The sequence below is a fragment of the Haliotis asinina genome, chromosome 10 (assembly GCF_037392515.1).
Source record: "Haliotis asinina isolate JCU_RB_2024 chromosome 10, JCU_Hal_asi_v2, whole genome shotgun sequence".
Lineage (NCBI taxonomy): Eukaryota > Metazoa > Mollusca > Gastropoda > Lepetellida > Haliotidae > Haliotis > Haliotis asinina.
This window is the reverse complement of record NC_090289.1, coordinates 10239649-10267394: the sequence shown is the minus strand read 5'-3', so window position 1 is coordinate 10267394 and position 27746 is coordinate 10239649. Positions and strand designations below refer to the sequence as shown.

At 37.9% G+C, this 27746-nt stretch overlaps 1 protein-coding gene across 1 annotated transcript; it reads right to left on the bottom strand.

The window, feature by feature from the left end:
- Nucleotides 1-1725: 1725 nt before the first annotated feature.
- On the bottom strand, nt 1726-27746 carry LOC137297986 (coatomer subunit zeta-1-like). The gene is made up of 7 exons (XM_067830001.1): nt 27701-27746; nt 26695-26763; nt 25756-25837; nt 23668-23759; nt 23137-23270; nt 20020-20110; nt 1726-2867 (listed from the first exon to the last, which is right to left on the bottom strand). The coding sequence occupies exons 1-7, from the start codon at nt 27716-27718 to the stop codon at nt 2820-2822; spliced, it is 534 nt and encodes a 177-aa protein (XP_067686102.1). The 5' UTR covers nt 27719-27746; the 3' UTR covers nt 1726-2819.

Sequence of the window (27746 nt, the reverse complement as noted above, 5' to 3'; positions counted from 1 at the left end):
TTGGGATAATAAAAGACGGCGGAACACCATGTTTAATGCCTATGACATTCACGTTACAAGTCCAAATGGGGTAACAATGTCGCATACTCAGTAACAGGTATGCCCAACAGTGCATCTCTGACGATTTAAGTCAAATTGACATGAAAAAAATTATATGGTTTGCCATATTCTCTGTAACTCTGCTGCTAAATCATGTGGCGGATTCGGTTGACGGCGTAGACGTCGCTCCATGCTCTCCAAGAGAGAAAACTGGTGAATGTGTAGGCCAAGGCAGTGCTTGGAAATTGTGCTTTCACAACCCAAAATGAAATGGTATTATCATGACTGAGCGTCAATCTTTGACCATGACGAAATAGGTTAGCCACTGTTCCAAGAATCTAGAATCCAAGAATCCCTGGAGCCAAAGTCTATCAAACTCATGGGTTCCCTGATGTGCACTTGCCTCACCCCAAAACGTTACGGACCCATCCCAAAGCGATCCCCCTACCCCCCATGAGAAGGGCTTGAGCAGTCACGTTCCATATAAATGATGACAACACAAACTACAAACGAGAGATGCAAAAGACTGCACCAGTGGCTCCTGAATATGTATGCGCACCTGCTTTGTCAAATCGTCCTTGTCAAGTTATATCGCCAGGTTGTCCTGACATCCGACTTTACGATAAAACGGAAGAAGTCCTGCATCTCCCATTGAAAACATATCTTCACATTAATGCCACGCATATGTTCATCGTTGTTTTGACTTGTATAATCCAATAAATTAATATAACATCAAAATGTCAAGCGAGGGTGCTCACTAATCTTTGGACTGAAGCCCCGAATGAAGGATGCCTCGATTTTTAACAGGTTCTCAGAACGCACTGGGGCCTCTTTCCAGGACATGTTTGTTTCTATTAAAATTGTATACAAATGAACAGCCCATAACAAGCCGAATGGTGAGCCAAATTATGGCATTAAAAGGCTCATATACTGTGAAGAGACTTTATCAAATTTCATAAGGAATGGGCAGAAGCGGGGTTTAAGATGCATAACAGGAAATTAAACTGAAATCAATACTGTTCACTGGAAGAGAGATGTTACACATTTCAGAATGCACGCGAAGGCCAAGATGCGTACTTCAGTAACATTTTACTGAGCTGAGCTTTCGAACCCCGAGAGAAAGCTTCGGATAAAGGGACCAAGGGCCTTAGCCCCTGGCAGTGTCCTGGGTGGAACATGGAGGGTTCAGGTGGGAAAAACCCAAGGCATAATTGCAAATCCCCTTAACAGAAAAGTTTCCCTCTACTACTTCCGTGATTTTAAGCTATTTTTCCCACGAACCAGTTTGGCATGAGATTTATCAGGTTTGTCGTGAAAGAATGGCATCAGTAATAACTGCATGAGTCCCAAACCAAAGGCATGAAAATTGGCAGATATGTGAGCTACATCACTTGGGCAGCCAGAAATTATGATCTGGCATTCAAATCACAGTTTGCCCCATGAAGCTTTGTAAGTGTGTCAGCATCATCACCATCAGAGACCTGCATGGTGGCATTTCCTCACACTTCAGCTGCAGCAAAACCTGAACCCAATCATTACAAGGAAGTATAACAAGACATAGATGTACAACTTCTTCATTATGTGAGGATGATGGTTCAGTGCAGCTTGTTGTTCTGTATGCTGTCAATGTTCTTAAGTGTTCTTTGTAAACGTATTCGAAAACAGTCCATCAATTACAAACAATAGTTCCAATTAAATCTTTTTATTTTACATAAATGATCCCACTTTTTCACAAAGGAGCCATATGGTTGAAGATACTACAGTATCTTCTAAAGATACAATCTTCTAAAGACACATCACTGTGCAATGACAAGGTTTCCCAAAGAAATTGTCTTATCCAACTTCTTCTCAAACCTAGACATCTTACGAAAATTACTTTGTATTATTTCACAGACCGTGCGTTCCTCTTAGATCCTTTGGGTTAGTTGTGTAAGAGTATGACTATTCCAAACTCTACCATTACACCTTCAAACCTCTAATATAAATATTCGTGAAATTGTCTATAGTGGCTCCAACAGTTTTCATAAATTAACTTTTGTGAATCCTGTGTCAGAACAGGCACAGACAGTTCTAACATCATTGATAAGGAGTTGACGACATTTCTTAAAGGGGGGGCAACAAAAAGGTGTCAGTGATGGCCATAGCATTTCCATTTCTCCTATATGTCACTATATATAGACTTGTCAGCACAGACACCAGTAAACACGTCTGCCCAAGGTCATGAGGTCATGGACATTTACCCACTTTAAACTTCAGACTCTCATTAACCAGTAAACGCTCTACCTATCATCCTTCACAAGTGGGGAATCCTACAGACTTTGAAATTTGAAAGTCAATTGTTAATATCCCCTTGAAATACCAATATGATTAACAAATAATGAACCAAAATAGTATTCAGTATGAATAATGAATATTTCTCTGGATATTTTTTGCCATGACAACTAAGTACATAATTTAAAAACATATTCCCCAAATCAATCATCACCCTTATTGTTTTTGATCAGTAGATGCACAAATTTTAGAGTAAAAATATCAGCATGTATAAAATTGAGATTACCCATGAATTGAGTGGATTAATGCTGCATCAGTGTTCTCCAAGACAGCCAGCATCCTAATCCATTGAAGGAACAATGAAAACTTCACATGGAACATCATCAATTGTACCATCACTGCACATGTGACAAGAAGTGAAGGATGACAGTAGGTGACGGATGTTACTTGATACATGAACAAGGAAGTAGACCGATGGATGTGATGTGATTGCTTCCTCATCCTCCCCATCACTTTAACAATGACCACTTAATCTGTTCTTTGGCCGACTGGAGTACCTGTAACAGACATGAAGGAACCACTGAATTAACAAACAGCATACACAGAGGAACCCATTAGAACTGGTATGACCTGTCACAATATTCCACATGCTCTGACCACACAATAAAATCATTCTTATACAACTGACATAATGCTTTGAACTGCTTATTAATAATGTAATTTCAAAAGTTGATACCAGTGAAATACGGCATTTTTACTTATAAAATTTGCAGTCTGAAAAACCTGTGTCAGAAACTGGGTTTACCAGAGATGGATTATGAATATGGAAAGGCTTTTGTCACTTTATTCATGTACCTCTCAAATTAATATTACCTTCTTGCAGGTGGAAATACAGGTGATTTATGTTTTTAAAATAACCACAAGATGTGGAGGTTTTTTAGATTAATGCATTTTTATGATGAGTGTCTGAATGATACCCCAAATTGCAAAATTTTTGGAAGTACAAACATTTCATAGAGACCCACAATCAGGAACTAAACAAAGATTACTGAAATGATACTTTACAGAAAGCATGAACAGTGGGTGGTAAGAGAGGGATTTATAGTTCTAAGATATTAATAGTTTACCTTAAAAACACCTAAATATGTGAGAGTGAGTGAGAGAGCCAACTGTTGCCATTTTGGGCAATATTCCAGTACTATCATGCTGCAGGGCACTAGAAATGGGTTTCACAGATTGTACCAAGGGTCCCAATAACTCTAAAGTTTACCATAAGCTAATGATTGACATAGTACTAGAAACGCTTTGCTGACCTTCACTGTGACAAGCGAATGCTTTCACCATTAAGCTACCCTACCTCCCCATGTGAAAGTTAAGAGAGAAAGTGCAAAATTGCACGAGAGTTTTAAGACAATGTATATATGAATGATATGCATAATAATTAATTGTGGTGTATGCAAAGCAGATTCACCTCAAAGAGAAGCCAAAATCTGGAGCTCTAATGAGTCAGTGGGTATGATAACCAAAAAACATTGTGCCAAATCATAAATAATTTTGTTACTACCTTTATTGGCTGTTTAATGGTTAAGTCAGCAACATTATTGCTATTTGACAGTGTAGTGTAAATAATCAAATCTGGAGTAGACAATCCAATGGTTGATATCATGAGCATCAGCCTATGCACTTGAGACACAATGACGTGTTAACCAACTCCTTGATCTGGGGCACCAATTCCCTATCAATGAGTGAGTGAGCTTAGTTTTAAGTGATCAACAGCATGAGCATCAATCAGCCCAAACGGGAATCGATGACATGTGTCAACCAAGTCAGCAAGCCTGTAAACCGATCCCCTTAGTCACCTCTTACAACAAGCATAGTCACCTTTCATGGCAAGCATGGGTCGCTGATGGCCTATTCTACCCCGGATATTCACGGGTTCTCTATCAATGATTTATATGAGCCTAATAATGTTATTTCTTAATTCCATGATAAGTTTGTTGACCTGATCAAGTGCACTGAATACTAATGTGTTGTGTGGCCATGTCACAACTAGTTGGGCCTATTATTGTCAAGGGATGCACCAGTGTATGAAATAGCGTCTGCCTGATGGCATGCTGCTTGCTAGTTACATTGGTGGGCTTACAACTTTATTTCATAGCCGGTGCTGTGGGCCAGTACATTTTCCACGGGTGTATATTTGACTATGTCATTGACTACAGGAAATATTTCGAAAATAGTTTACAATCATGGTAACTAGATGATGTCGGTATAGGTCATGATCAATCAAACTGTAACTTCCACAGATCTACCTACCCATTGATCTAACACTAAATGTGACTGGTCTTGAGAATGCTTTCAGCCAATAAATAATGTCTTTCTTTTCTGATGACAGTGACACTAAATGAATTAACAGTGACCACCAAGGCATGTGTTGTTTTTTTTCTAATTTGCTTTTGCACATGTGTAAGTTTACCTCACTAAAGGTAATTCATTAACTGCTTTCTCTTAACACCATATCTCAATTTCATATACTAGTATTTAATACAGGGTCAGCAATATTTTGTAGTTATCATCACTGTGGGGTTCCTGTCTTTTTGAAGGAGTTTCATACACTGAATGCACCTTTGTCATTTGATAGTGAACATGTCGCCATTTGACATCTCAGTGTCAAGAAATCATCAGCAATGTCCTAACTTCCCATAAACAAGAAACTACAGATGATATAATGTTCCCCATTCAGACCTTTAGGCGAAGACCAGCAACAGAAACTGTTGTGACTTAAATATGGTGGCAGACTGTAACTAATTTGAGTATGGACCAGACAATCCAGTGATCAAAACAGCATGGGCATCAATCTGCGCAACTGGGAACCAATGACACGTGTCAAGTCAGCAAGATCCCTGATCCCGTTAGTCGCCTCTTACAACAAGCATAGTCGTCTTTTATGGCAAGCATGGATTGCTGAAGAGCTACTCTACCCCAGATCTTCACGGGTCAGCAGAAACTGGTGTTTCCTGTGATAACTGAACTGGAAGTAGAGAGTAACAGCAAAGGAGAATGGGTGATCTTTTTGAATTAATCTTCCCCTTACTAATCCGCTAGGTGCGCTGATCCGAACGGTCCAACCTTAAACTGACAGCACATGTCACATGCGCGATGTGCGCCATACGTGTTACTACTACACTTAGATACATTTAACCAGTATAGCCTTCACCGTCATCGGGAGCGTTCACGTTGGTGCACGGACAGCATATCTTCTCCCTTTTACGATGGTATATCAAGTATTATATCCTGAAATATTTATTCTATGATTCTATGATGCGCTTGGGATAGGCATGACTGCTTACATTGCAAGTGTGAATCGGGAAATGGCAGTTCGAAGCGAGGCGGTGGAATCAGCTGATCGTTTTCAGGTCATGTTTTGTCATTTTGTTGACGTTTTGCAATCGGTAATTTACGTCTGGCACAGGTCATGTTTTGTCATTTTGTTGACGTTTTGCAATCGGTAATTTACGTCTGGCACGAGATGTCTCAGTATCACACATTTAAAATGGCAGTGTATTTTCATCACATATGTACTCAGATCGTCTTAGTATTACAGCCGATATGGCTACATTCATGGAATTCACTAAAGTGGGGAGTTGATGCGATGCACAAAATGTGAAACACTGTCTTGTCTTGAAGTCTTCTTATGTAAATTTCATTAGGTCGTTCATGATGGGATTGAGATTTCTGACAACACAGATACTTAGCAGGTACAGAGGAAAGTGAGAAACAATGGTGAAGTCACTGTAAAATAACAGTAACGAACAAATTATGACAGTTATCGCCTACATGTTGCCAACCTTCAAATGAGATAAATTGGGCATGACTAAAATCCCTACTGTACTTTTTTATGTCTGTAACAGTTTGTGATGCATGAAATATTAATTCACTGTATAGACAAATAATAAATAAAAATATTGCAAATTTCTACAATGACTGCATTTTAATTATCCTCAATTAAGAGTGTAAATTAAAACATTTTTCGTAAGTTTTAATAAAGGAAATAATATTAAAATATTAATTTATTAAATGTACTAAGCAAAACTTCCATTAGGTTAAGTACATATTCAATTGCACTTCCCCAAATGTTATTTGTCATTACACAACTAAACAATACATAGATTCATATTGATAATAAATTTCAATCTCTAATGCAATAAATGGTACTGTTAAGTGTTGTCAGCATCAAAAGGTTTACATTTTCCTGCAGTGTCTTCATACATCTTGTCTTCACAATGATTAGATTATTATAATAGTCATGAAAAAGCTCATATTTTATTTTTTAGGCCTCACTCTTTATGTTTTGTTGAATTGTATTGATTTTTCAAATTCTAACACAAATATATCAATAAAGTCAATATCTTTTCCCACTTTACACTTTATTTGCACTGTACAAAGTTGTTAATCTATCTGATTCTTTGTATGCTGATGCATGTATACTTTAATATTACATTACAAATGCATGACTTAATTCATCGTTCATTGTTGTACTGTTATTTGTTATAATACAAATAAATGCATCAACATATCTTCATATAATAATTGTGGGGTTAGAATCCTATTTATATCATCTAAAACATATATTTGATAATAAATACATTTTCTGTGTTTATTCCTAACAAACAGACATAACCTAAAGTTTTCTTTCAGAACTGTTGTATGGAACTCAGAAAGTTAGATAGCTAAAGTTAGATCGTACATGGTCTGTCATGAGAAATATTTTGTCAATTTAATGTTACCATAACAAGAAACATATGAAATATCATGTTATGATTCACATCCTCTTGGGTGGTCAGAATTATATGCTGTTTGTTGTGAGAAATCTCTGTAAATACGCGGAAGCGAGAAGTTGGACCATCGCTTATATCATTTCAAAAAGAGAGTTATTGCCCCTCGCAACAAAAAGATCACCCATTGGATTGTAAAGTAATTTCTATCTGTAAGTTGCAAAAGTCATTAAACCAAAATAGACAGCATATGACCCTATAAACAATTCAACCGAAACATGAAATAATTGTTTTTCAGAAGAAATGTTTTCCATGATAAATTCTGATGGATGTATCCATGCTTCCCATGAACACAACAGTAATAATATTCTCTGCTGCCCTATTTATTGAAGTTAACTCAACCTGCCATTTGTGCAATTTGACCTCCCTGCTCATGCAGGATAGTTCAGGTTAAGCTGAACAAGCTGGTGTCTGTCTGCCTGTTTCTTTAACACATCTTGCCCTGATATCTTAATGAAGGGAATGATGCTTGAAACGGCATGTAGTAAGTCATGAAAACTCTCTGTGAAAACGTGTATAACAATTTCTCTGCACATTTCCTTTAAAACAAGATGCAAACACAGGGTACACTGACAATTCATTTTCATTAATGAAATGTTTCAGCCCAATGAAAATAACGTCAATCAAATCCATATTCTTCTTTCTGTTTTCTTCGTTTGTGTCATTTTACCACAAAAATTACATCAAAGAAAGATGATGAATGGATTTTAACTTAATCAAAACAAGTGAATTCGCACCGCCAAAGGAATGATTGATTCATGCATATTATAAGTGCTTATATTCTTGTTATGAAAGAAACAGAAACAAAATGTTGCCATCAATCACTCAGAAACAACTTCAGTAGTCTCTATTTGGGCACTTTCAAATAATTTGAAACTTAAATTGCCTATGAACTTACAAACTTAATTGATTCTTCTTCGGAACAATGTGATTTCTAAATGAGATTATGCTGCAGTTAGCAACATTACAGCAACATCACAGCCAGGGACAACAGAAATGGACTTCACTCCATGAGTCAGTTTAATTTTACACTGCACTCAGGAATATTCCAACTATATGGCGACAGTCTGTAAATTATCAAGTCTCGACCAGACAATCAAGTGGCCAACAGCATGAGCACTGATCTGCACAATTGAGGACCGATGACGTGTCAACCAAGTCAGCAAGCCTGACCACCCAATCTCGCTGCTCGACTCTCATGACAAGCATAGGTTGCTGAAGACCAATTCTACCATGGACCTTCACGGGTCTTACACTTGGAACCCCTGTGGGGAATTAAACCCAGGTCTTCAGCATGATAAATGGACGCTTTAACCTCTAGGCCACCCTAGAGCACCATCTTCAGGACAGTAACACAAACTAGGGGCCACTTAGTTCTATGTTACTGCCAGGGGACGATTGCTTCTTGTGCCTGATTGCCAACATGTGAAACTTTAAAAGTACCACCGATGTAGTTACAAGGTAACTCATGGCAAATCCGATCAGAATTGACACAATGAGTATACTTGTGGTGGCAGCCAATATATTAAGCAACAGCCATATGCATGTCTGCAGTGCAAACAATTGGCTATAGATACGTCTCTAAACATGTTTCAAATTACACAAAAATAGAAATTAGAGAAATTAGAAAATACCCACATTCTTAAAAAACAAAGTGGGTATCGGAAAATTTGAGTAAACACTCAAGATCAGATGTACCCACCTATAACAGACACCATGGATGAAATACCCTGATTGCGAAAGGCTTATCTAGAACTATGCTAGCATTTACCAATGGTTTCATCATGTTTGATTGAGTTTAGTTTTACTCCACTTTTAGCAATATTCCAGCAATGTCACGTGGAACACCAGAAATGGGCTTCACACATTGTACCCATGTGGGGAATCAAACCCATGTCTTCAGGGTGACCAGCAAAAACTTTAACCACTACACTACCCGCCCACACTTCATCATGTATATGTCTAAATTGTCAGCTGAGACAGAAAAGGTCTTTTAGGTCATAAAGGACATTAAGTGAATAGGCTTTAAGCAATTAAATGCAAATGAATCTTAGAAAGTAGCTCAAATATTGAAATTTATGACAATTAAGTGTAAGTGCAAAGCTATTAAATTTCCATAACTGTTTTCACTATCAATTCTTCTTTGAAGCATTTCTTCTGTTTTTGTGTATTTATGTCTGATTTCTGTCATGGCTAAGTTACAAATGCTAACGGTTGTGAGCAAGAAGTCCCAAAGATGAACACAGGACTCGATGTTCAGTTGCATTTCTGAGCCACTTCTCACAGCCATTCAAACTGACATTAAAACTTTAAGAGCTACATTAAAGTTTAATAGCCATATTAATTGAGGCTAATAAATAAATTGAAATGTGGAAATTGAAAAATAAGACAAGATTGAAAACATCTAAATTGTTCTCTGTGTGGGCAATAAACTTTGAGAAAAATTTGTGGGAATTCATATAAGTCATTAAGCAACTACAACCATCAAAAAACACACTTGCTTAGCTAATTACCTGAACTACTGCTCCAAAGTTCCATCAGTTTGTTTCATGATGTCACTTGTATTCATGTATGACAGACACAATCATGATTGTAAAAGCAGCATCTAATCACAATGCTGATTTGTCTGAATCTACATCTGCATTTATTTGTCTTTTTATTACTGACCCGTGAAGGTCCTGGGGTAGAATAGGCCTTCAGCAACCCATGCTTGCCATAAAAGGTGGCTATGCTTGCCGTAAGAGGCGACTAACGGAATCGGGTGGTCAGACTAGCTGACTTGGTTGACACATGTCATCGGTTCCCCATTGCGCAGATCGATGCTCATGTTGTTGATCACTGGATTGTCTGGTCCAGACTCGATTATTTACAGACCGTCGCCATATAGCTGGAATATTGCTAAGTGCGACGTAAAACTAAACTCACTCACTCACTCACTCACTTTTTATTACTTTTGGTTGTATCATGAACAGTGAGGTCATAATGGCTTGGCTTGAAGATTGCGCTTGACTTTCGGAATGTTCTTCTAAGATTTGATCACCCCCATCCTCGATAATCTCCTGGTTATGAGTTGCGATCCATCTCCGCTAAACCCTGGATGCATCTTCGGCTCCTTGATGATATTTATTACCTCCCTTTGCTGATGCCACATTCTCACAGTAGCCAATCAGCTAAGCCGCCGTTACAATTGAGCTTGTCAGTGTCAACAAAGATAATGGTTTTGGCTATGAAGGTTTGTTCACAGTGCAGCTTAGATCTGGGGTGGTAGGGGAGGGGATCATACTGACCGACTGACCCTAAACTTTAATAAAATATATGTTTCAACTTAGTCAGTGAATGTGACAACCCGATACTGTTAATCAACTTTCAGGACAAGCAAGGGTTGCTGTTGCTTAATTCTAACACAGATCTTCATGAGTTGTGACGTGGAAAGTGATGTGTGTGTGAAAAGGAAATACACAAACTTCTTGCATGACTGGCTTCACTTTCACTGCAAGGAGTCACACAAGACATGACACAAGACAGTCACGCCATTAATAAAGACAGGTGACTTTATATTCCAGTTTCTTTCAACATGGGAAATGTTTCAGTCGCCAAGATATTTCTATTAAAGATAGCCAAATGGCAACCAAGCAAAAATTATAGTGAGTGAGTAAGTATGGTGTTCTGTGTCCCTTTTGCAATATAAAGGCGGGGAACAAGAGAAATGGGCTCCTCGTGCTGTGTCCTCGTCGGGAATCGAACCGGAGCCATCAGGAATTTAACTGGAGTCCTACCAAGGGGTATGAAAAAGTTCCAATAATCACCAAGAAGTTACTGAGCAATCATGATAAAATTTTGACTATAACATCCTTGTCTAGTTAGTGGACCAACAACTGTCTACTTCACTATATCAAGTCTAGTGTTACTTGCTCCTACACACCCTTACCCCTAAGAATGGACACGATTGAGGCATGCAGTGTAATTACGTTTCTTGTATTTAAAGGGTTGCACTAACGACAAATTCATGATAAGATGAAATTTGTTATGGTGATGATAGCCCATCATATGACACTGTTGAGAGATGGAAAAGGAATTTCCAAACCTCTCTAACTGATGATATGGACAAATGGTTATGCCTGAGACTGACTTGAGTTAAGGAACATCATTCATAACTTGATGTACATGACCAAAATGTCAGTATGCTGGGACTCCTCGCTTACTGACTCCACGGAACATGTCAGGACAGGCATTGGAGCTTCTGGAGCAGGATGAAGAGGATTCCTTCAAAGTCTTGAAACCATGGACGAATGTTGGACCTATTTGTATGATCCAGAGATGAAGAACCCACATCGCTGACATCATTTTGATGACACAAATGGGGTCATTCAAGAGATGGAGGGTTGGTTTTCTATGAAATCAGGGACTTTTATTCAGCCAGTCTGTGCAAGGTCAAGAAATGGTGGGAGAAATGTGTAACTTGGGATGGTGGCTATGTAGCGAAGTCATAAGGACACAAAAACAAAACAAAGTTTCTACCCTGAACAAGTCTTCGTGAAAATTAGAATTTTTTTACATCCCCTGGTATATCTGACTGTCCCTGGGACTCATACTCCTAATTTTAGGGACAAACAAAATGGGGTTCCAGTATTTCGATTTTTTTTGTGTCCCAGTGGATGCATTAATACATATTGTTGTATCCATTGTTAATTTTCATGCATATAGGACACAGGAATTAGTGTCCTGTTAATCCTTGTCACATACATGGAAATAATCCAGTTTTATGGCAGAGGTCTGTAAATAATCAGACAATCCAGTGACCAACAGCATGGGCATCTATATAGGCAATTAGGATACAATATGTATCAACCAAGTCAGTCAACCTGACCATCAAATACCAATAGTCACCTCTTGCAAAAAATATGGATTACTGAAGATCACTAGTTTCTTCACACCAACTGCACCAATATGGCTGTGAAAATGACTCATAAAAATCAGGACTGTCAACTATTGTTTTCAGGACGTTCACCTCTCTTCTGTTCCAGAACAAAGGCTCTTTAAGTGAGTGAAGTTATACATACTATGATGAAAGGATTTGTGAAGACAGAAGGAACTCTCTTCCAAATAAGTTCAAGAATATACACTGAAATTGGTTTCTTAAAAAAAGTAATGAAACAGAATTGCAGTGAGTGAGTGAGTGAGTGAATGAGCGAGCGAGCGAGCTTTGTTCAGCAATATTCAAGCAATATGGCATTGAAAACATCTACGACTTGTCAGCAAAGCACTTAAAGTTTCAAAACTGTATTCTTGCATACATATCATCTTAAGCCATATACACCTTAATGAAATCACATACCAAAATAAAAGAATATAGAGCAAAACCACTATAGCTCACCTGGTGAAAAGGTTTAATGTCTCAAACAAGTTACTATTCAGATAACACTCATAACCAAAATCTAAAATTGAAATCTGACTATTTGAAAAATCATCATCAACTTCCTTGCTTGTTAACTGTTTAAAACTGCTCTCAGCAACGCTCCATCCAGCCTTATGGAGCAGGTCTGACAAACATCACATCTGGTCCAGACAATCCAGTTACCAACAACATAAGCACTGATCTACACAGCTGAGATACAAAGATACAATGACATGAGTCAACCAAGTCTAAGTTGGACCATTAATCCTGTTAATCGCCAGTGACGAGTGTGGGTTGCATTGTCCATACAGGTGCATCATCAGTGTGAACCTGTTACAAACATGGGTAGCTGAAATCCAGTTCTAATCCAGATCCTTACAGGTGCATCATCAGATTGAGTGAATATGGTTATATGTTGCTTCTATCCATATTCCAGCAATATCACAGTTGGTGACACCAGAAATCAGCTTCATCTATTGTGGGGAATCAATCCCAGGTCTTTAGCGTGATGAGCGAATGGTTTAACCACATGGCTGCTCCACCATGCCATAGATCATCAGAAGGATGTTATGTCCATGTATAATCTAAGATAACTCTAATGGCCACTAACAGATTTCTCAGTACAGTAGATTCACACCACTTTGGCATCATTTGAGGGAACTAGATAGGAAAATTTTAGCTTCATTGGTCAGTGAAAGCCTGACAAGCAGGCCATTACATAAGCTCACATGACCAGAGCTCCAGATAAGCTTTCGGTCATATGGGTATCATACACACTTTGAAATAAACTGAGTATTTTCCATTTCAAGTGGGTATCTAGAGTTTTATATAACCACCTCCCTTTTAAAATCTGAGTACTCATTTCAGATACCGGTCCAGTGCTGCAATATGTGCTGTAAGAAATAATATGTGCCTTACTCTACTTATGTAGACTTATATCTGTCTATTTATGCATCTAGCAGGCCTCTCAACATTATCAATTTGTTTACAGAAAGCTATTTGATTGGTCACTATTTACAAATGGGGCAATCAATGAAGGGTTGATAAACCACGATTGGTGTTCTATCTCCGTTGCACATTTTACTTGTGAATTTTTTTAGAATTATTCAAGTCTATTGTTTTTCATTCGTGAATATTTTTTAGGTGGAAAAACTTAAAGTTTGATTAGCTTGAACTGATACCATACCATTGATGTACTGGGTAAATATGCATTATAACATAGCGTAAATGCGTAAATTTAGTGTGTGTGTGTAGGGTGGGTGTGGGTGTGAGTGTGGGGTGTTCATATGCTGGCATTTATTTTTTTTGCATATTTCAACTTTTCTGTAATGCATTTTATGCAAATGCACAGCTTATCTGGAGCTCAGCATGACATTCAGTCAAATGAGCTACAAACTTCTTCAACAACAAAACATTTGGTGAGGTACATAAAACTAACAGCATTTAAAATGACTTCAAGAAACAAAAAGTCTACACATTTGAGAAACTATAAATACATAGAATAAAAACTACTAAAAGGGGACAAAAGGGTCTCTTCACGAATGGGTTGATATTCATAGATCATGAAACATAGCCATTTTAAATACATGAATCCAAACTAAAACAATAAAACGTGTTTGGTTGCCTCTTTTGTATAGACACTGTCAGAAAATGTTGATACTGTCAGAAAAAATATTCGAATATTGTAATTAAAAAACAAAAAACAAGCCGATTTTTGGTGGACATCTCAATCGACAAAACGATGGACGGAGAGGCAGATGGATGGACAGTTGGATAGAAGCAACACAGACAGACAGACTGACAGATAAAGCTGATTAACATTCACCTGGATTTATCGCTTCATTATCCTGCAGTTATGGGTGGGAGGGGGAAAAGACTTATGATATTTTAAAAAAAACATGAATGAAGGTTGGATGAAATCTGTCTCGACAGCGGGACACCTGCACAAGAATAAGTTGCCAGGTACTTGTATACCACACAGATGTGCTACATTTTCTTGTGTGTATTGTGTGCAACTGAGTATAATGTGCAGCATTTCCTCCTTGGGTATAGGATTGTATGTGGATGTCGACTGTTGATGTAATTCTTCATGAAACTGCCATGGCTGTGACTGTGATGTCATCTGCTGTGAATGTAATTGTTTAAGTGATCCTCTACTTAGGATGTATCTGTCAATGTGATCATCTGGTGCGGCTGTGATTGTTCATAAGATCCTCTAATTCTTTGAGTGATCCACTATTTCGGATTTGATTGTTAATGTGATCCTCTGGTGTCACTGTCGTTCATGTGATCCTGTCCTGTGGACATGATTGTGATGTGATCCCCTACTGTCAATGTAATTGTTCACATGATCCTCTACAGTGGATGTAATTGTTCATATGATCCTCTACAGTGGATGTAATTGTTCATATGATCCTCTACAGTGGATGTAACTGTTCATATGATCCTCTACAGTGGATGTAATTGTTCATATGAACCTCTACAGTTGATGCAAGTGTTCATATGATCCTCTACAGTGGATGTAATTGTTCATATGATCCTCTACAGTTGATTTAACTGTTCATATGATCCTCTACAGTGGATGTAATTGTTCATATGATCCTCTACAGTGGTTGTAATTGTTCATATGAACCTCTACAGTGGATGTAATTCTTCATAAGATCCTCTACAGTGGATGTAATTGTTCATATGATCTTCTACAGTGGATGTAATTGTTCATATGATCCTCTACAGTGGATGTAATTGTTCATATGATCCTCTACAGTTGATTTAACTGTTCATATGATCCTCTACAGTGGATGTAATTGTTCATATGATCCTCTACAGTGGTTGTAATTGTTCATATGAACCTCTACAGTGGATGTAATTCTTCATAAGATCCTCTACAGTGGATGTAATTGTTCATATGATCCTCTACAGTGGATGTAATTGTTCATATGATCCTCTACAGTGGATGTAATTGTTCATATGATCCTCTACAGTTGATTTAACTGTTCATATGATCCTCTACAGTGGATGTAATTGTTCATATGATCCTCTACAGTGGTTGTAATTGTTCATAAGATCCTCTACTGTGGATGTAACTGTTTATGTGATCATCCATTGTGTGGACATGATAGTGATATGCTCCTCTCCTGTGGATGTAAAAGTGTTCATGTGATCCTCTACAGTGGATGTAATTGTTCATATGATCCTCTACAGTGGATGTAATTGTTCATATGATCCTCTACAGTTGATTTAACTGTTCATATGATCCTCTACAGTGGATGTAATTGTTCATATGATCCTCTACAGTGGTTGTAATTGTTCATATGAACCTCTACAGTGGATGTAATTCTTCATAAGATCCTCTACAGTGGATGTAGTTGTTCATATGATCCTCTACAGTGGATGTAATTGTTCATATGATCCTCTACAGTGGATGTAATTGTTCATATGATCCTCTACAGTGGTTGTAATTGTTCATATGAACCTCTACAGTGGATGTAATTCTTCATAAGATCCTCTACAGTGGATGTAATTGTTCATATGATCCTCTACAGTGGATGTAATTGTTCATATGATCCTCTACAGTGGATGTAATTGTTCATATGATCCTCTACAGTGGTTGTAATTGTTCATATGAACCTCTACAGTGGATGTAATTCTTCATAAGATCCTCTACTGTGGATGTAACTGTTTATGTGATCATCCATTGTGTGGACATGATAGTGATATGCTCCTCTCCTGTGGATGTAAAAGTGTTCATGTGATCCTCTACTGTGGCGGTAATTGTTTATCTGATCATCAACTGTGGATGTAATTGTTCATATGATCCTCTACTGTGGATGTAATTGTTCATGTGATCTTCTACTATGGATGTAATTGTTCATATGATCCTCTACTGTGGATGTAATTGTTCATGTGATCTTCTACTATGGATGTAATTGTTCATATGATCCTCTACTGCAACTGTGATTGTTCATGTGATCCTCTACTGTGGATGTAACTGTTTATGTGATCTTCCACTGTGGACATGATAGTGATATGCTCCTCTCCTGTGGATGTAAAAGTGTTCATGTGATCCTCTACAGTGGATGTAATTGCCCATGTGATCCCCTACTGTCCATTAATTGTTCATGTGATCCTCTACTGTGGCGGTAATTGTTTATCTGATCGTCCACTGTGGATGTAATTGTGCATATGATCCTCTACTGTGAATGTAACTGTTCGTGTGATCTTCCACTGTGGATGTTATTGTTCATATGATCCTCTACTGTGAATGTAACTGTTCATGTGATCTTCCACTGTGGACATGATAGCGATATGATCCCCTACTGTGGATGTAAAATTGTTCATGTGGTCCTTTACAGTGGGTGTAATTATTCATTTTACTGATGCAAACTCACAGAACATAATAAGCCCACCAAAAAATAGCACCAGAACAAACCCACATTCTGCTCCACATTCACCTAAACCCATGGAGTTCCTTTCCCACAAACACTCACCTCAAGCTTTCTGGTTATTTGCTAGAAAAACCATACAATGGCAACATCATTTGATGATACAAGTTTACACATGGCTTTACTGCGAGACACCTTAGCCCTGCTCCACAGAGGAATCAAAGCATGAATGTTATTATAAGTTTACATCCATGGAGTAGCAACAACAGTCTCAGTGCTAAGATGCTAAGATCACACTGTTTCTCAAGAAAACGTGGATTCTCAATACTGAATATTACCATGTTGAATTTACAGTCCTGATGTTCAGTTACAAAAACAAACAGAATATACTGATCAGCACCATACATATCAACTAACAGTTTGTATGATTTGGTTTAAATCATTTGAATCCACTTTCAGCTATGACTATTTAAGCAACAATATTCATAACGGAGGTTATTTTCATGCTAGCAAGACAGAGATGATAATGAAATAATTCAAAACTGGAAAAGATATGCATATATAATCCTAAACTAAACCTCAATAACCAAAGCCCGCCATACAGCTGGAATATTGCTGAATGCAGCACAAAACTAAACTCACTCATTCAGTGATCAAAGTCAAAAGCAAAAAATGAATATTAAGTGATCTTTGGGGGTTTGAAGCAACTAAATATGGGATATTTCCTTGAATGAAAATAACTGCTTGGCTTTCTCCACAAAATAAAATCAGCAAAACCAAGAGAATTCAGAATTATGGGATTCAGTTCTTTTCAAAACAAAGTCTAATCCCACAGTGGTTGCATTGTCAAGGCAGAGACAAACCAAAGACTAAATATACTCAAACATCATCATATCAAAATCCAGACAATCTTGCCAATCACCAACATACTTCCAATAGAGGGGCAATGTGTGCGATAATTAGACAGAGTTCTGGAAGGTACTACAGGAAATTACACCTTATGGACCTTACTAGTATAGTCTGACGTTTTGAGTTGGAGAACCTTCTGGAGTTTAATAAATTCCTTAGGTACATAAGGGGGAATATCTCTGTTCCAACATCACATCTCAAGTAATAAAAAGACCACCAATGTGTGAAGATCAGTCTAACCCTGACTATTTTGCCTGTTGTGAGGTGACTACCGTCATGTTTGTCTGTATTGCTACATTCACTGCCTTTGTATCATACAGCTTTTGAAATTTTACTACCTCTCTGTTTGGTGCTGCCGTTATAATAACTCTACAGTGACAATGAATATCTAATATGTTAACTTAGATATGTTTAGAATACAACTGATAATCATATCACATTGCTTTGTTGTTTCACAGCAGGTCCTGTTACACACTGATTCCAGGTTAACGTCAATAGTAAAATGCATTTGTGTATCATATGGTAGAGAAACAGGGCCCCACTTCCCGAAGCAATCGTAAGGTTATGACAGCATAAGTCAATGGTAAAGCATGGGAGTTTCAACCACCTATAGTGCTACAATTGCTATGTGAAAAAGGCCTGTTGGTCAATCATAGCATGAGGTGATCATAATTCCCATTTTTAAATACAGACTTACGATCGACGTAGCACTAAGATTGTTTCATAGAACAGCGCCCAGGATATTCGCAACCCTCAGCCACTGATAAGTACATCCCCATGAGAAATCAGAGGTACAACTTGACATAATTTCAATCAAGCCTCAGAACTAAACAAACTGTATCTTAGGTTGGTTGGGTGGTTGTGAGCGAGTGACGCTGCAGTTGTCAATCCAGTGATCAACAGCATGAGCATGGCAACTGGGATACAATTAAATGAGTCCACTAGGTCAGGAAGCTTGACCACCTGATCCAAACAGTCGCTCCTTACAACAAACATAGGTTACTGAAGACCATTTCTGACCCCAACAATCACAGATAAGTCCATAGGAGAGTGTTGGGGTGGGTTACTGGAATCCTGCTGGAGAGTGGTGTAACAACTGAAGATGGTACGTAATCACTGGTTCAAAATCCAAGGAATACCAAAGATACACGTCTTCCATGCTAGATATCACTTAACTACTTACACTAATTTCATAAATATACCTAAAAGAAATAAGGAATAAGTTACAAATTTTATTGCTAAATGACCTACAAAATATTTCATCACTGTACAGACATATAGTGTACCATGTTCAACTGTCTATAAAGAATGTACTTTGTTTTTAACTGCTTTTAAAGTCTGTTTGGCTAAAAAGCGAACGAAGGAATTGTAATCAAACTCAAAAACTAAAAAACATATCATGCTCAATGAAATGCTAATCATAATCAAAACATCAAACCATCTTTGTGATATTTTTGGAGAAGTTATGTCTAAAAAATAGAAACGTTGTCTAACAACTATCATTAAAAATTTTACACAGTTCACCATTTGTTAGGAGGAAGAAGTGCAAAGAGAGGAACAGTCAGGTGTATGCGAGGCATATGCTCAAGTGATGACAAAGTTAATAATTTCTGCCACATTTCTCCTGCTTTGGAACCAAAAGGACTATGATGACATTCCTGCAAAGTTACAGCTGTGAACACAAACACTGGCTTCACACTTCAAATTCAAAGCAATCAAACCTACTTATCCAGCATTATGTGCAAACTTCTAACGACAGTGGTTCTTTCAAACTAAGTGTTTTCCAGGTGATCAAATAACTGCTACCTGTGTGTTTCCATAAACCTAGAACCATGAATGTCTCTCCTTCAAAAACCATAGCACAATCCAGGTAGAGAAACCCTAACACAATAACAAGTCATAAATTTAATATTGCCCCATGCATGGTAAAAAAAGTGAAGAACCTATTGCAAACCAGTAGACAACCAGGGAATCCATAAAAAAGTATCTACCAAAAACAGAAACTTCTACGAAAATGCAAAATAGTGCACATTTCATTCAAGCATTTTACAGCATTACTTCTTCATTAAAAAGAAGTGTCACTATCATATTTTTACTCTATATACCATGTGAAACATTTGAAAAATTGACAACAATAATAACAGTAATTGCTTCACGTAGGAACTCACAGAAGCTAAAGTATTCCACTCACCTGAGCTACTGTCTGTTCTCCCAGAGGAATGTCATCTGTCCTGATCGCGACTTTCTGCACAATGGCGCTAGAATCAGCTTCCAATACAATGCTGAAACCATGTATATTAGCGAGTTAATTTTCAAATGTGATTGATTATTTACATTCCAAACACAAAATAAATAGTTGTGATCGTAAGAGTGATTGAGTGAGTTCAGTTTTACATCACTTTCAGAAATCACCACAGCAGGGGACTCCTGAAATGGCTTCACACTTAATCCAGGTCTTCCACTAACAGTAATCCAGGTCCTCAACTAACAGTAATCCAGGTCTTTGACTAACAGTAATCCAGGTCTTCGACTAACAGTAGTCCAGGTCTTCGACTAACAATAATCCAGGTCTTTGACTAGCAGTGATCACAAAAACAAATACTGTAAACTGACATTTTTTCCCTTGTCACAAATTTTGCAGAATTGACAGTTTGGGCTAGATCACACAGTCATTAGGCTGTCATTAATAGCAATGAAAACAGCCACAGAGGCTTAACCTGTCAGGCGGAGTGTATTGCTTACTCACAGTAAATCCCCACCTTTGCAATATATATATAGTTACATGTTTATGGAAGTGTTAAGTAATAGGCAGTGAGCTATCATGATGGTAAGTGTGAAAATAATACTGGAACGATATATGATACGTTTACATTAGATCACCATCTTTCTGCAGGCAACAGAAAGTAACTTGCACAATCTGTTTCTCTAATAAAGCACAATCGTTAAATACAGAGATTGCGGATTGTTCAACAAAGGGGGATAACTCTGGATTTCCACCTTCACAAGGCAGCCTTGTTCACACAGGGATTCCATCAAAACACACAAAAATTGAATATCAATCAAACACCTTAAGTATTTCAGTTTTAGCTAAAGAATAAATGGTTCTGCACAGTATTTCTCTTTTACAAACTGTTTTACTTTTAGTGACCCTTGGCATACTTAGACCTGTGAAAATCTAGGTCAGTCCTAAGTATGGTCACAGGATTGACAAGGTCAGGCTCTCAGACTTAGTTGACAAATGTCTTCATATCCCAATTGCATGGAACAATGCGCAAGATGATAATCACTAGACTGACTGGTCCAGACTTGATTATTTACAGATCGCTGCCATACATCTGGACTATTGCTGAGTGCAGTATTAAACAACAATCTTGAACCCATAACCTTGGAACATTTATGGAACCTTTGCAAGCACTGACACCTTTTTTGAACACGTACATATTTAATCATACCAACAGAGAGTTGTAATTAAAGCATTTTTCACATGGGCTTTTTGCCCATTGACCAATAAAGCTTTCATTTTGAAAATAAAAACATTTAGACCAATAGCAGGCATATAAGCATAATGTGTCAGGAATAAACTAAAAGGAAATAGATATAAAAGACATTTACCACTTGAAATCAACTCATACCAAGATGAGGCTGACAAACCAGCCATAATTCTAGCAAAGGGAAGCAACTCCATACAGCTAAATCCAGGATCTTGCTATTAATTAAATTTAGCACTACCATTCTCTTTCTTTCTTGGTATTCAATATAACTTCATTTTTTTTTCATTTCATAAGATACTCATACGTTCCATCTGCTATCACATGTATTTTCTCTCAGTTTGATCTAGATTACTGGTTATTGGTATAATTGTTTGGCTACTTAGTATACTCTTACTCATTTGGGTTGCATCTAATGGGTACTGTTGACTAATGAGGACTGTTTTGAACTAAATTCTTCTCCTGTGCTGCCTCGCTAACATCTTATAAGTATCTCACTGAATATTTGCTTACTAAGAATATCAAAGCATTATTTAACCTCACTTACTGGCAATCGAGGATAAGTTGGACCAAAGTGTGGAATGTGTTTCCGAGAAGTAGGCGGTGCACAGCAGTGAGCAAACCCCATTTGGTTTGTGAAAAGGACAGCATATGTAGGCTACTGAACATGCAGTGCATGACGATGAAATTGACTCCAAACTGAGACAGGACAAGCACTCCAACCATCACACTACACTTGATCACAGACAACCTAGAGTCCCTTCACTTGCAATGGCAAGCACCAGTGAGCGGCTTTCATACATGCTAATACTGATCAGTTGTCAGGTCAGTGCTCAACTTATCCTTGTTTGCCAGTAAAATTGTTCATTATACCCATCCTTCAGGGCATATATGTGTAATGATGGATATGAACTGTCAAAACAATTATCTATTCTCTTAGATGCTAGTTAGGTGAGAGTTTGGCATTAGAATTTCATCTTTATTTAATAATACTATTAACAACAAAAAACACTGTAACCAATGTTCAACAGCAATTCATACACTGATATACACTGATAAGAGACCCGTGAAGGTCCCGGGGTAGAATAGGCCTTCAGCAACCCATGCTTGCCATAAAAGGTGGCTAGGCTTGTCGTAAGAGGCGACTAACGGGATCGGGTGGTCAGACTAGCTGACTTGGTTGACACATGTCATCGGTTCCCCATTGCGCAGATCGATGCTCATGTTGTTGATCACTGGATTGTCTGGTTCAGACTCGATTATTTACAGACCGTCGCCATATAGCTGGAATATTGCTAAGTGCGACGTAAAACTAAACTCACTCACTCACTCACTCACTGACAAAGACACAAGTGCTTGAAAGATTGGTGGCATTATTTGGTTACAATTTCAATCAAAACTGAATTTTACCGCTAAAGTGCTAGTTATGAGGACAAACTTCATAGTTCTCAGCACAAGACAGTAGTCATGGTCTAGCATGAATTTTTGTTTGTTGCTAAGTATCATTGTTGGTTGTTCATTGGTTAGTTTTGTATCGCCACACTCAGCATATTCCAGCTTCATGGCAGTGTCCTATAATTAATAGAGTGCAGACCAAACAATCCTGTGATCAACTGCATGAGCATCAACCTACATAACTGGGATACAAAAAACATGTCAACCAAGTCAGCAAGGCTGACCACCCAATCTCGCCAGTAGTCACATATGATAAGCATAGGTTCCTGAAGACCAATTCCAACCTGGATCTTCATAGGTTGTTCAGTATTGAAATATGAAAGCGCAGCATAGCCATGGCAACACTGACACTGAATTCAGCTTACCCTCCATCACAGATTTCATCCACAGCCAAATACACTGCATCCAGGTTCTCTAACAGGGCTCGCTTCTCTACGTTCTTCCGGAGAATCTGGCTCACGGCATCGTACAGGGCATTTAGAACACTTGCTAATATGAGCTGAAACAGACAGTCAGAGAAAGGGTAGGAAAGGCAAATAATCATATCTTGTTCTGTTGAAGGATAGAGTGAGAAAGTTTAGTTTTACACTGCACTCAGCAATATTCCAACTCTATAACGGTCTGTGAACAATCAAATCGAACCAAACAATTACAGTGATCAAGAGCATAATGATGATTTTTTTGGACTTGCATACAAGGTGAAAGACCCCTTGTTTAAACGATGATTATTTTTCATTTTTCACGACTGATTGTCAATATCTGGGAAACGTATTTATTTATTAAACATACCAAAGTATAAATTAACCATTCGTTTTTCTGACTTTGTTTCAATTAGCCACAGTAGGAAGCAACTGATTGATATTTCATACGCTGCATATAACATCACATGTACTTACTTCATTTTCTTGTGTTGACCCAATGACGTAGAAAAATAAATCAACATTGGACTTATATACACATGTGAGACCTTCAAACATTATAATTTCCGCTGCAACAAAGAAAAAGACACAAATATTAAGAGATACAACAAGCCATCTCCTTAAATGGAAATCCTTTTCCCATTATACATAGTTACGTAATTTCCACTGTACAAAGTGGATAGGGATATACAACTTCTTTATTACAATATAAGGGACATTTTGAGGTGGATCCTAACACTGTTCCAAAGATTTCACCAAAAATCATCAGAACTTCTTAATGGTGGAGAACATTTTTACATGAAAGTGATCAATGATCAGTTATATTGAAATACAACAAACTCAGAATATTGCTGTTGATTAAGAATTAAAAACTACTGCCGCATTCATTTTACATTTAACCTCCCTAACTTTGGAACAGAATCTGAATCTTTTAATCTCTATATATGTTTACTCTCCTAAATGTTGGGAAAAATTTTGAACAAATTTTTGTCTTAAAGAGACAAAAAGAAGCACTGAACCTGATGACATTCATGTATTTTTCTTCATGTGAAGTGTGTACAATATTATGTCACTTTACAGCAATGCATGTATTACCGAACTACCAACAACTGGATGGGCATGAATACCAGATATCTACCTGCCGTACTGCTTGGTGTCACAGCACCAAAGCCTGAACATTAACCCTAACCCTTATCCTTACCCTAAACCTTACCCTAACCCTTATCAAAGTAAACTTGCCTGCTTTCAAAGATGGCAGAACGTACCCGATATTCTGTAATCTTACCCTTAGTTTTCAACACAACATGGATCCAATGTGTGAAGCCCATTTATGATGTCCGACGACCTGATACTGCTGTAATTTTACTTTAAGAAGAGTAAATCTAAACTCACTCAACCACTTAAAACAACAAGCACTGCTACACTGTCTAAGTAAACTTAGCCCCAGGGTTATTCCTTACATCCCTTCACTGGGTCTAACAAAACCTACTAGGAAGTTGTGTCAGGTAACCTTTGAGCGAACTCTGACCATCCAATCAAATGCGAGACAGATAAACGGATTTAACCAATCAGACAAAGGCTACTGTTTAGGGTTTGGCGGGACTTACAAAAATACACCGATCACTGGCAATGATCTCTAAACAAACGAAAATCCGCATTTAACACTGATACTTGACCTGCAGTATATACGCTTTTTGGTTTCTGCTCACATGGTTACCATTAGTTAATATTGAATATTGCCAAAAACGCTATTTTCAGTAACTGTTCATTCACTGTTGTGGTGCGCTCCATGTGCATCACCTGGAAGCGATCACAGGGAAAATATCATTTGGATTCATTCGAGGACAAACCTTTGCATGGGTAAAAGTTCAAAATTTATGTGCGAATGTCCACTTTTGCGATTTGGTAAGCTGTGCTCTGATTCGTAAATCTCAAAGGTTACCAAACACGACCTCCTAGAACCCTGGTAGGTTTTGTTTAAACACAGTGTAGGAGTGTAACAAATAACACTGGAGCTAAGTTTACTTAGACTGGACTGTTACAATGACCCCTGTTAGTGAGTCTCCTAATGTATCATGAAGGATAATGTTTGTTAACATGATGCATTGTGGATGAACCTTAATGAGTGAGGGTGTATTGTTTTAAGCCATTTTTAGCAATATTCCAGAAACATCACAGTTGGGACACCCGAAACTGGCTTCCCACATTATACCTATGTGGTGAAAGGAACCTAGACCGTCTTCCATTATTCTCCTAATAAATTCACCAAATACTGCATGCAAAGGGAAAGAATATCATCAGCTGATCATATTCCAGAAACATCACAGTTGGGACACCCGAAACTGGCTTCCCACATTATACCTATGTGGTGAAAGGAACCTAGACCGTCTTCCATTATTCTCCTAATAAATTCACCAAATACTGCATGCAAAGGGAAAGAATATCATCAGCTGATCATATTACAGCATATCACATTTTTTATAAAACTCAGGTTTCTTGACAAAATGAACCCATGTGATGAGAACAGCTAGCTTGTAGTGTCTCTTTTTTTCTTTCAATACTCACCATTGGCTCGATGCGTCTTGTTGAACAGATTTTTTTCAAACTGTTTCTGTTCTTTTGCTGTGGGAAAGGTTTCATCAAAATACTGAAACGAAAAATGTCTATTACAAAGATATCCAGAGGAGGATCAGAACATCAGCTAGTGCTATAGGTACATTATGCACAGAGTCGCTTTGCTACACTACACCTTAATTCCAAATTCAAATTCAAAACAATTTACCAATTTTAGGAATTTCATACAAACAATTGTGTATTTATAATTACAGTGTAAGAACTGAATCAGGTTAACATTTTCTAGGGCATATGTTAATAACCTATAAAATAGTGAATTGAAAAATACAACGCAAATGTGAACCTTTGAATTTCACTAATTGACAATGACTCAAAAATTATCATGACCATTTGCAATCCTACCATTTGTATATTTTCCACATTTCACAAAGGGATCTTAGCGCTGAGGTGGTCGTAACTCTCATACTCCCATACAGGATTCATCCGTCAAGGTGCAGGTTAGAATTGATCTTCAGGAACCCATATTTGTCATAAGAGGTGACTCAAGTGGTCATGCTCGCTGACTGGGCTTGACCATGTCATCGTATCCCAATTGCGTAGGTTGGTGTTCATGCTGTTGATCACTGGATTGTCTGGTCCAGATTCAATTATTTACAGACCACCGCCATATAGCTGGAATATTGCTGAGTGTGGCATAAAACTAAACTCACTAACTTATACAGGTTTCAGGGAGCCATTGCACAAAAACAAATGCCAAGACGAAGTCTATGATAATGTACAGGACTTGCAGTCACCTTAGTGCTAAGACCTCTTACAACCGCACAATGCTCCTTGTAATGCTATGAGCACTTTGTGGAATGAGGCCCAGGGCATGTTTATGAATATGGTTATCATTATGAATATGATTGTAATTCTATGGCTATTTTCTACCTTTGCCACCAGTCTGTTGCCATCATTGTCAAGGACTGTGATGGCTTTCACTGTGTACAGTGAGGGTTCCTGAAACAAAATATTGGAATGTGTCAAAATATCTTGGTCAGTTATAGAGTTTGTATTTATTAGTATTTATTAGTACAATATTTCAGTCTATCAGAAGATGGTTCACAACAAGCTGAACATAATACTGTTTATGCCATGTTTTTTGAGTGTCCTAAACTTACTGGGGTCATCCTAAAACTAAAAGCGTGCAAACTTTTCCCGGGCCATCTTTGTATGCTTCAAGCATAAGGTTAGAGTGCATTTTACCGGGCGCTACCTGGGGAATTCTGAGCGTTTGCGAATGAGCGAGCTGCTGTATCCTTAGCCCTTGGGCACCACCCTTCTAGATCCATAGCCCTTGGGCACCCCCCTTCTAGATTCTTAGGGTTAGTGAGTAAAGGTTAGGGTTGGGTTACCTCTGGTGCGAGTATAACCATCCGAAAAAAAATTGGAAAAAGTGCGCCCGGTAAAGTGCACTACTCAAAAGCATGTTCCCATGATGATGAAAAGTGAATTAAAATATATTCCAGAATAGCGTATATATGAGTTCATTGACTTTCCTATAGCGTGTGTCATTTGCAAAAGAAAGTTTTTGCTGAGATTTCATAAATTAACGTGTCTGTAAAGATATCCACTGTGAAGAAAGTGGAGGCATTGACTACTGAAAGGTTCACGGCATAATGATCTCAGAATATTCAAATAAAGCAAACGTTCACGATGCTGTAAACTTGGTTCAAATATAGCAGACATATAGAAATTGTATAGGGTAGAATTTGGAACGTTTCTTGTTGAACATATGACATGATCGTGATATACACAAACGATGCCATGGATGATTACCATACGTTCGGTTCATCGAAGGAACATCATTTAACATCATCTTATGTGACTATGCGTAGCGAAGGCAGGAGTAAAACACACTTATTTAACTAAAATAATGCAGATAATTTTGACATACCAGTATTCCTCCTTCCATGTTGTCTTTCCTGACGTGGAAATGCAGA